Genomic DNA, 11,049 nt, shown 5'->3' with positions numbered 1-11,049 from the left:
GAAATCTCGGAAGCCATTTTACAACCGCATACTCGTCCTTGTTAAAATTGTCTGTTATGTTTGAGTGGAATTTTGGAATAAAATTCCATATTCGAACACTTGGGCCAGTTATTACAGCTTTTATATATTAGGTCCAATGGTGGTAATAAATGTTGTATTTTCTTCTTATTTTCATTCATTCATTCACCTTATATTATTATTATTATTATTATTATTATTATTGGGACGGCCGGTAGTCCAGTGGTTAGCGCGTCGACCTCACAGTGCAGAGGTACCGGGCTCAATTCCAGCTCCGGCCTCCCTGTGTGGAGTTTGCATGTTCTCCCCGGGCCTGCGTGGGTTTTCTCCGGGTACTCCGGTTTCCTCCCACATTCCAAAAACATGCATGGCAGGCTGATTGGACACACTAAATTGTCCCCGAGTGTGAGTGCGCATGGTTGTTCGTCTCTGTGTGCCCTGCGATTGGCTGGCAACCGGTTCAGGGTGTCCCCCACCTACTGCCCGAAGCTCCTTGCATGTTCTCCCCGGGCCTGCGTGGGTTTTCTCTGGGTACTCCGGTTTCCTCCCACGTTCCAAAAACATCCATGGCAGGCTGACTAGACACGCTAAATTGTCCCTGAGTGTGAGTGTGCATGGTTGTTCGTCTCTGTGTGCCCTGCGATTGGCTGGCAACCGGTTCAAGGTGTCCCCCACCTACTGCCCGAAGCTCCAGCACCCGGTTTTGATAATGGATGGATGGATGGATTATTAAATTATTACTATTATTATTATTATTATTATTATTATTATTATTATTATATTAGCTGGTAGGCTACCTGGCATAAATAATTTATCAACCATCGCTGTAGTGTGTTTGTTGAGCTTAGTGTTAGCCAAGAACATTATGTCACAATGAGCTGGCATGTGATTTCCAAAGCACCCCGCAGAGACAGATTAAAGAACATGTGCTGCTCTCTTCTTTCTAGGCCACCGAGGATCCGTGGAATGAGATTGATGGCACTTGAAAGTGGATCACTGTTTAGTATTGGACCGGTCTAGCTCCCCCCCGCCCCCCTCTTTCTCCTGCCTATTATTAGCCACGGAGGCCGAGTGCGTGGAGGTGGACCCGTCCACATGACGGTCACGGTTGCAGCTCCGTGCGGTACCGGAAGGCGTGATCGAGGAGTGAGTGAGTGAGTGAGTGAGCTCGGCGTCCTCGGCAGTTGGAATTATTTCGAGTCCTTACATGTGATCCAACCGAACCAGACTGTTTTTGAAGCTTTGACCACTTCGCCCACGAAGATGAGGTTAAACGGGGGTTGTCGCCAGGTGCAAAGCCGCATCCGATGGAGTCGTGCTTTGTGTCTCGTCCCTCGACCAACCCCATGCGGCACTTCCTCGCCTTACGGTAAGCAGGAAGAAGGAAAAGGCGGAGGGGCGTGCGTGTGTTTATTTTATTTATTTATTTATTTATTTTGTTACACCCCCCTCCCCCGAACGTTGTTGTTTTGATTGCGGTGCGGTGGTACGAGATAAACATAGCAAAGTGTGCACGGCGTGGGTTACATAACGCGTAATGCAGCACAGCCTCGCAAAGCCTCGGTTGCGTGGAAATGGCATCGTGGTCGTCTATTGACGTGCATCGTCAACTCCCCACAATATTATGCATTATCATTGAATCAGCACCGAGTTCATCCGTCTGTACTGCCGATTTCTATAGGGAAAAATATTGAAAAATATAGGCGGGATGTTTGTTTGGATTGAGTCGGAATAGAGGCCCGGGGCACGTTCACGGTAGGAAATATTTTATAATGGATGGCACCTTCAGTGAAGTCACGATTTCAATGAAGACTGTTTTTTTTATGAATGGATGAAGATGCTTTGATACCTGTGGGGGGTGGGGGGTCATCAATGAGGAATACATTGTAAACAGAGACGTGTATCTGTGTTTTGAATGTGTTGAAACGGAGGAATACTGTCATGAACTGAACAGAAGAGTCCCAACGGATCTAATGCAGACAAAAATAGCACCATTGACAAGGACTAACTAACCTAAACCGCCCTCACTCAGGTTCTTTCATCAGAACAAGGACCGTCTGTCTGTATGCAGTCCTCACAAACATGAGTTACACTCGCTTTCTATTGTAGCCCGGCGACAATCTCCATTTAGCAGCACCCGATAGAAGCTGTGACATAAAATGAGAGGCTACAGTTACCTTGGAAACCAGCCATGGCTCGACAGCCACCATTTTCCAGATGCACAAATAATCAGTTTATACAGGATGTTCCCCCCCCAGGCGACATAGGAGATGAGCAGTTAGTGCATCCGGCTCACAGTTCTGAAGATGGGTAAGGAAGGGCCTTTCTGTGTGGAGTTTGCTTGTATTATTCATTCATTCATTCATTCATCTTCCAAGCCGCTTGATCCTCACTAGGGTCGCGGGGGGTGCCGGAGCCTATCCCAGCTGTCTTCGGGCAGTAGGCGGGGGACACCCTGAATCGGTTGCCAGCCAATCGCAGGGCACACAGAAACGAACAACAATTCGCACTCACACTCATACCTAGGGACAATTTAGAGTGTTCAATCAGCCTGCCACGCATGTTTTTGGAATGTGGGAGGAAACCGGAGCACCCGGAGAAAACCCACGCAGGCCCGGGGAGAACATGCAAACTCCACACAGGGAGGCCGGAGCTGGAATCGAACCCGGTACCTCTGCACTGTGAAGCCCACGTGCTAACCACTGGACTACCGGGCCGCCCTGCTTGTATTATAGCAGTTTAAAAAAATGGCTGTTCATCATCATCATCATCATCATCATCATCATCATCATCATTTATTAGCTATATATGTATACACATAACAGAATTCAACAGGTGCGGACGCATGCATAAATTGCTAGGATCAAACATTACATTACTGGACTAGTCAATGCTTAAAATGCTTAAAACACTCTGTGCTTAAATCTTTGTTCAGAAGACGGACTGCATTAGGGAAAAAACTTTCGCGATGGCGACTAGTTTTACCAAGTATGTTCAGGTTACAGCTCACATTTCCTGGTGGTAAAAGTTTTGAAATGACTTATCTTGGTATATATATTTTTAATCTATACTGTCTACTTTTTAGACACAAAAAAAACGTGGTCCTGATGGCCATAGAACTAAAAACTGAGGACACTGTGACATAGAATGGCTCTGACTGATATCATATTGTCATTACACACACACGCGCACACACACAAAAAAACCCGCAAACAAAATAAAGCAAACACAAAAATCGTGATTCTGAATCGACCCAATCACAAAATGTAGAGCCTGAGATTTCTGCTTCTGAGGATTTGTCGACAACGGCGTTGCAAAACGTAAACGGGCGCTTTGTATTTTTGTCTCGCTTGTCCCCTTTAAATACTAAATTGTGACATCACGACAAAGGACTTGTGAATGGTAAGTCACGAAACCATTCACCGCTGTCTGTGTGTGCAAGAGCGCGCAAGCGGAGGCACCGCGCCTCCTATCCAAGGATTCCTCGTGCGCTGATGCGACAATATGCTTTGGCCTTCTTTCCGACAGGTCGCATTTGACAGATTCTGATATGGACTATGAGAGGCCGAACGTTGAAACCATCAAGTGTGTGGTGGTCGGAGACAATGCGGTGGGAAAGACCCGCCTTATCTGCGCCAGGGCCTGCAACGCCACACTCACTCAATACCAGTTACTGGCGACACATGTGCCCACAGTCTGGGCTATAGACCAATACAGAGTCTGCCAGGAGGTGAGGACGCCTACCCATAACATCATTTTGCCAATTTGAATAAAATAAACCAGGCATGTCCAAAGTCCGGCCCGCGGGCCAAATCCGGCCCGCGGTCGAATTTAATCCGGCCCTCGGCCCCCGTCATAAAATCAGTGCCGTCTGGCCCACAGGTTGGGCGCAAAGTACCAAAAAAACGTGTTGCATTGACTGAGGTCTCGTAGACTGGTGAGTGATGTTTCATAGAGTACTGCTTCCCTCTAGTGGCTAAATGAGTAATAGCATTCACTAAATGAGTAATAGCATTTAGACACTAGAGGGCATCACTCACGAGTTAACAAGACATCACTCCGTGTTCATATTGACTGATATGTCATATTTCAAATGATCCTTGCAGTTGTGGATATGTGTATTGCTTGTTCATTTCCCCGTTGTTCGAGTCAAAGGTTTTGTGACTATTGAAAAGTCATGGTGATACATTTTATGTTTCAAATCAATCAATTTGCACTCAGGAGACTTCTGTTTAAGAAAAAGTCAAGTGAATAAGCAGTTGCATGTGATATACCTGTTTCAAATGAACCAAAAGAAATTCTTAAGATTGTTGAAATTAAAATGAAAATGGAAATGTGAAACAGACTGGCTTACTAAAATTTGTTGAACAATATTGTTGTTCAATGTAAAGAATGTCAGCCAAGGTCGGCCCCCCGACATTTTACCACATAAAATCTGGCCCCCTTGGCAAAAAGGTTGGACACCCCTGAAATAAACCATTGTGGTTACTCACTCATGATTGGGAAACGTATGACTCAATGACACGGTTGATCTTTTTTCAAGGTTTTGGAGCGCTCCAGAGATGTCGTAGATGATGTCAGCGTTTCCCTCCGTCTCTGGGATACTTTCGGAGACCACCACAAGGACAGACGATTTGCATACGGCAGGTGAGGATGAAGGAAATTTTTGTCTTTGAGCGATCCACAAAGGTTTTTGCCCTGTTTTTATTCAAGCGTTTTCTCGCATTCAGGTCCGATGTGGTGGTCCTGTGCTTTTCCATCGCCAACCCGAACTCCCTGTATCACGTGAAGACCATGTGGTATCCCGAGATTAAACACTTCTGCCCCCGTGCGCCCGTCATCTTGGTGGGCTGTCAGCTGGACCTACGTTACGCAGACCTGGAAGCGGTGAACAGGGCGCGGAGGCCTTTGGCGAGGTATGAGGCATCCGTAGAACAACACGCAAGACTTGGAATTAATGATTATGTCGAGGGGAGGGGCAATTGTTGACGGCTAATCATGGACATTAAAGCAATGAGGTCACGCCATTACCCAAAAGCAATTGATGCACTCACTCGGATTGCTCTGATGTCATCGTTACCTTACAGCTCAGTGAGTGTCAACTTCCTGAATGCTATTGATCGGATTGTGTGAAGATTGAACTGTACGATTATTGACTCATTCAGTAGCAGCCAATTTTGGACCAAGTCTGAAAAGACGTTTAATAACGTCTTTGGGAGTGAATGAGTGAATGGAAGTATTGCGATGCACTTGTAAATCCTATCGTGATGTTTGTGTCGTGTCAAAAATTAGGTAAAAATGATAATGGACTGTAATCTGGTAGAGTCCGAGTTGACTTTGTTATTTATGCTTTTCAGACCCATTAAATCCAATGAGATACTGCCCCCAGAGAGAGGCCGGGAGGTGGCCAAAGAATTGGGAGTGCCGTATTACGAAACCAGCGTCGTCGCTCAGTTTGGAGTCAAGGACGTCTTTGACAACGCCATCCGAGCTGCGCTCATCTCCCGCCGCCACCTCCAGTTTTGGAAGTCCCATCTCCGAAACGTGCAGCGGCCGCTTCTGCAGGCGCCGTTCCTGCCGCCGAAACCCCCGCCGCCGATCATCACTGTGCCGCCGCCACCGACGACAGCGGAAGAGCACCCGGTGGGTCTTCTGGAGGACCCCCACTGTGCCGATGTCATCCTGGTGCTGCAGGAGCGGCAAAAGATCTTTGCGCACAAGATATACTTGGCGACATCCTCCTCAAAGTTCTACGACCTCTTCATTATGGAAAGGCAAAACGAGGAGAGCGAACGTCCCTCACGCGGTCCCCTCTCGGGCCGAGAGCTGCTGATGCGCGCCGCCAGCTTCGACGTGTGCGAGAGCAGCGACGAAGGAGACCGGGCCAACCTGCGAGCCTGCACCAGCGACGGAACTCTGAAAGACTCGGAGGGAGGCCGTCGAGGACGCTTGCTTTCCTCGTGGAGCCGAGCGTTCGTCAGCATCCGCGAGGAGCTCGTGGACGACCCCGTCACGTACAGCCCCAGGCCCATGACCGTAGTACACATGGACCAGTCCATGCAGCCGGGACCCTTTCGGGCAGTGCTTCGCTACCTGTACACGGGCCAGCTGGACGAGAACGAGAAGGAGCTCATGCACGTTGCGCACATCGCCGAGCTGCTGGAGGTGTTCGATCTGCGCATGATGGTGGCAAACATACTCAACAACGAAGCCTTCATGAACCAAGAAATCACCAAAGCCTTCCATGTACGCCGAACAAACCGGGTCAAAGAGTGCTTGGCTAAAGGAACCTTCTCTGGTAGATACAAACCTGTTTTACTATCTTGCCGGCGCGAGGCAAATCGACAGAAAAACACGTCACCCCCCCCCCCTTCTGATCATATTGTCCCCAACATTAAAGTCCCCGGAAAGTCAAGTCAACACTATTTATAGAACACTTTCAAACAGCCATCGCTGCATACAAAGTGCTGTACATGGAGCGATTCAACATACACAATAAACAGTAAGGGCGGCCCGGTAGTCCAGTGGTTAGCACGTCGGCTTCACAGTGCAGAGGTACCGGGTTCGAATCCAGCTCCGGCCTCCCTGTGTGGAGTTTGCATGTTCTCCCCGGGCCTGCGTGGGTTTTCTCCGGGTGCTCCGGTTTCCTCCCACATTCCAAAAACATGCGTGGCAGGCGGATTGAACACTCTAAATTGTCCCTAGGTGTGAGTGTGAGCGTGGATGGTTGTTCGTCTCTGTGTGCCCTGCGATTGGCTGGCAACCGATTCAGGGTGTCCCCCGCCTACTGCCCGGAGACAGCTGGTATAGGCTCCAGCACCCCCCGCGACCCTAGTGAGGATCAAGCGGTTAGGAAGATGAATGAATGAATGAATGAATAAACAGTAAGACGAATCGGCAATAAAGGCGGTAGAAAGCACCAAGCAGTAAAATCAAGAACAAATCTTAAGTCATGCTGAGTCAAACGCCAAAGAATACAAGTGAGTTTTGAGGAGGGCTTTAAAGATGGGCAGCGAGGAGGCTTGCCCAAGTGAAAATATGATCATACGAGGTTGGTTGTTGTAATCTGGTTGTGTCCGAATTTAGCCAACTTTAGCACATGGTCAATAACACAGTCGTTACATTACGTCCGAGAAAACAGTCTAGCCAAATTGCGCTTTGGCAAGACGAGGCAGTTGCAGTGAAAATATGATCATACGAGGTTGGTTGTTGTAATCTGGTTGTGTCCGAATTTAGCTAACTTTAGCACATGGTCAATAACACAGTCGTTACATTACGTCCGAGAAAACAGTCTAGCTAAATTGCGCTTTGGCAAGACGAGGCAGTTGCAGTGAATATATGATCATACGAGGTTGGTTGTTGTAATCTGGTTGTGTCCGAATTTAGCTAACTTTAGCACATGGTCAATAACACAGTCATTACATTACGTCCGAGAAAACAGTCTAGCTAAATTGCGCTTTGGCAAGACGAGGCAGTTGCAGTGAAAATATGATCATACGAGGTTGGTTGTTGTAATCTGGTTGTGTCCGAATTTAGCTAACTTTAGCACATGGTCAATAACACAGTCGTTACATTACATCCGAGAAAACAGTCTAGCCAAATTGCGCTTTGGCAAGACGAGGCAGTTGCTGGCGTTGCCGAGTTTGCGTTTCGTGACCCGAGTTCAAAGAACAAATTGGCCCCGTCATCTTTGTCGTGCAGATGTCATTTTCAAGTTGGACGATGGAACCATCATGGCCCACAAGCCTCTGCTCATCTCAAGTTGTGACTGGATGGCAGCGATGTTTGGTGGACCTTTTGTGGAGAGTTGCACAAAAGAGGTAAGACGGCAGTGTGCTCTGAAAAGGGACTGCGTTTCTTTCTGCCAATTATCACCGATTCTACTCATGGATTTTACTGTTTCAAGATCTTGATGCCATTGTAATTACTGGCGAATCAAGTAGGGCACAGCGCCGGAGAAAATTTTCGCCGTGCGCTCGATGCGGACAGTGTCATTTAATCAGAGGCTTGCAAATGTGTGCTCATCGAATTACTCTGGCTTCTGCGCTTCGGTTTTCAGCCGGGTCGGAAAGGGAAGGATTTCTGTGTATCGATTTATACGTGAGGTTGAGAAAAAAACCTCTGATTGTCTTGCTCATGGGTCTCCAAGGTGCTGTTTCCCAACACCACTCGCAGCTGTATGAGGGCCGTGCTGGAATATCTTTACACGGGCCGCTTCTGTTCTCGCACGGACTTGGATGCCATGGAGCTCATTGTTCTTGCCAATCGTCTCTGCCTCCCCCACTTGGTTGCACTTACAGGTCATACATTTACATACGCAACGCAGTTGGGGTTTTTTTTGCCAGACTAGTTCATGAAAAGCTTAAATGACTGAATTTAACATTCCTCGCAGAACTCTACACAGTCACGGTGCTGACGGAGGCAGCGATGATGGGAGCCGACATTGATGGCGAAGTTTTGGTGTATCTGGACATGGCCCAGGTATTGTGACGCTCCGATCTTCATAAACCAGAGGAAGTCCCATGTCTTGCGGAAGGAGGCATTGCTGTGTCGGCCAGCTGACCATATCTGTACTGCATTCTAGTTATGAAGACGGCTGCATGTGAATTTAACCCTCGTAGTCCACCGCTTGCGATAAATGTAAAATTATGTCTTTGAATAAAAGGCAAATGCATTCGGAAAAACACGAGAGAGCTGAAACGTATGGGGGGGTTCTAAAATGGCCGAAATTTCATGACGTCACCGGCTGATAATTCTCAGGCATTGCAGCAATAATAAAAAAGGTTTTGATTCCGTAATCTTCACAATTTACATATTTTGCACCATAGAGACCCATTATAATTCATATTTTTTGAATGCATCGTAAACCTAATGTGTAAACATGCATTTCACGCGATTTTCACGTCAATCACTTTGTTTTCGCTTGGACAGACGTATGCATGCCACATCGTTGGGTTGAGGTCATTCCAATTGTGCAACTTTTCGGTGGCGCCAGAGGATCGCAAATGAGTTCGCCTTTTTGCAGGAGGCTTCAAACCAATGCATTTTACATGAACACGTCCGGTCCGGATTGTTAGTAGGGCTTGGTTGGGACCTCCAGAGACAATTTTTTTTTCCTTTTGCAAAAAATAAAGAATAAATCCCAAAGAACTAATAAAAACTATATATGTATGGATAGCACAGATGCCTCTGAACATTTTGAGTGTTTGAAAAAAAAAGAATGTCTGTATAACACAAAATACATCATTACAAAAATTGTAAAATGCATAACTTAGGTTTTTTTTTTCATTTGAAGGACCCAAGGGTTAAAACACACACACACACAGTAATTGATCTGTTTATGTTGTGCTAGTTCCACGGTGCCCAGCAGCTGACCGGCTGGTGTCTTCACCACATCTGCACCAACTACAACAGCGTTTGCCGCAAGTTCCCCCGAGACATGAAGGCTAAGTCTGCAGGTAAGCGGCAACTGAAACTCCACCTCTTTTTTCAGAGTTGTTCTAATTTGTCTGTTTGTATAAAGAGACCGTTCATATTCATTAACCCTTGCAGATTATAAGACTGAAAAAAATATATATAGATTGCGCGTCGTCCCGCACGCGGTCTGTCCTTCCGTCTGTCCCTTTTCAAAACGTACCTACTTCACCGCGCCGCTGCGCGCCGTCACTGCGCCGCTCAGGCAGTGGCTCACTACGATCGCGCGGGCATCTTAGCGAAAAAATGTTGTCTACCCACAAGCATTGCAATAAAATTGTTAGTTATTTAGTAGAGCTAAACATCTCTTTATTTTCGCGATAAGCAATGAAGATGAACAAAAAGTTGAACCAAGCAACAACACTTTTGTGGGCCGAAGGCCCACCTTACCAGCCTTCCGCAGGAACTAGCTGATGAGCCGCCCGGAGGGCGGCGAACCAGCTAGTATATATATAGTTCTGAAGGCCCATTAGTAGTCTTGCGGTCCACATTGCGTGCCATTCACTATCGCCGAGCATTTGATTGGTGAATGGCAAAGATGACTGATATTCGTACCAGCCTTCCTCCATCGAGCCAAATCCATCCATCCAACCAATTGTTCGGATTCGGATCATGGGTATTCCTGTTCCTATTCCAACTGACTTTAGGAAAAGAGGATCGGCTCCCATCTGATGATGGGGAATGACGACATCCAATCATGCAGTCATTTTCCATTCTCCAATCTCCAATGCAGACAACCAAGATTACTTTGAGAAGCATCGCTGGCCACCAGTGTGGTTCCTGAAAGAGGACGACCACTACCAAAGAGCTCGGAAGGAGCGCGACAAAGAGGACTACCTTTACCAGAGGCGCCAGTGTAAACGCAAGTGGCTTTTCTGGAACCTTCCTTCATCCCCCAACTCAAACTCTTCTTCTTCTGGTTCATCCGCTGTCATCTGAGCCAAGCGGTAAGACTATGCCTACGTGAAGACGAACAACTAATTATCGCCTGCTGCCGCACAGGTTTTTCCTCGTGTTTGTTTGCGTTCCAATATTCACTTTTCCAATATCGGCTTAACGTGTCCTTTTTCTTCATCCAGTGAAAGGATTTCTTGGTGCCCACAGGACTGTAGTGTCAATCACCCCCCCCCCCCCCCCCAACAAAAAAAGCGCTTCTTGCAAATGACCCAGATTTCAAAAGAGAATAAACACAGTAAGAGAAGTATTCAGCTGTACGATAATGACCTTCATCCAACCTGAACTGTCAACCGAGTGCTACTTATCAGCTGCAACAACCAGCAAATCAACACACAACCCGCGTCACAGAGATAAAGCACTTTTCTACAATCTACCACACAATGAGTACAGTCTGTCATCAACAAACGGGACCCCGTCGCTTGTCCGCCGTGTAAACAAGTTTGGCGTCTTAAATGTGACGCTGTCGGCACGTCTGTTCATTTCCTTGAATGTTTGTATTTGCCTCGCAGAGCTAAAAGTGAGTCCGGATAATGCGCAGTATTTATGATGTGTCGTGATCTTGTCTGTGTCCTCGCAAGGGCTGTCGTTTACATGAATGCG

At 47.1% G+C, this 11,049-nt stretch overlaps 1 protein-coding gene across 1 annotated transcript; it reads left to right on the top strand.

Moving 5' to 3' along the window:
* The first annotated feature begins 947 nt into the window (after positions 1-947).
* LOC127601782 (rho-related BTB domain-containing protein 2-like) lies at positions 948-10,615 on the top strand. Its single transcript, XM_052067401.1, has 10 exons — positions 948-1,387; positions 3,547-3,748; positions 4,562-4,665; positions 4,749-4,934; positions 5,376-6,316; positions 7,720-7,838; positions 8,168-8,318; positions 8,411-8,499; positions 9,371-9,476; positions 10,226-10,615. Exons 1-10 carry the CDS (start codon positions 1,326-1,328, stop codon positions 10,429-10,431), a joined length of 2,166 nt encoding a protein of 721 aa, XP_051923361.1. The 5' UTR covers positions 948-1,325; the 3' UTR covers positions 10,432-10,615.
* The last annotated feature ends 434 nt before the right edge of the window (positions 10,616-11,049 follow it).

Source organism: Hippocampus zosterae, chromosome 6 (genome assembly GCF_025434085.1).
Source record: "Hippocampus zosterae strain Florida chromosome 6, ASM2543408v3, whole genome shotgun sequence".
Lineage (NCBI taxonomy): Eukaryota > Metazoa > Chordata > Actinopteri > Syngnathiformes > Syngnathidae > Hippocampus > Hippocampus zosterae.
This window is presented reverse-complemented; position numbering and strand designations above follow the sequence as displayed.

Excerpts from the sequence above, each read along its gene's own strand:
- LOC127601782 (XM_052067401.1), top strand. The coding sequence starts at position 1,326 with ATGGAGTCGTGCTTTGTGTCTCGTCCCTCGACCAACCCCATGCGGCAC. Across the intron at positions 7,839-8,167 it reads TGGAGAGTTGCACAAAAGAG|GTGCTGTTTCCCAACACCAC; the intron begins GTAAGACGGCAG and ends TGGGTCTCCAAG. Across the intron at positions 9,477-10,225 it reads CATGAAGGCTAAGTCTGCAG|ACAACCAAGATTACTTTGAG; the intron begins GTAAGCGGCAAC and ends TCTCCAATGCAG.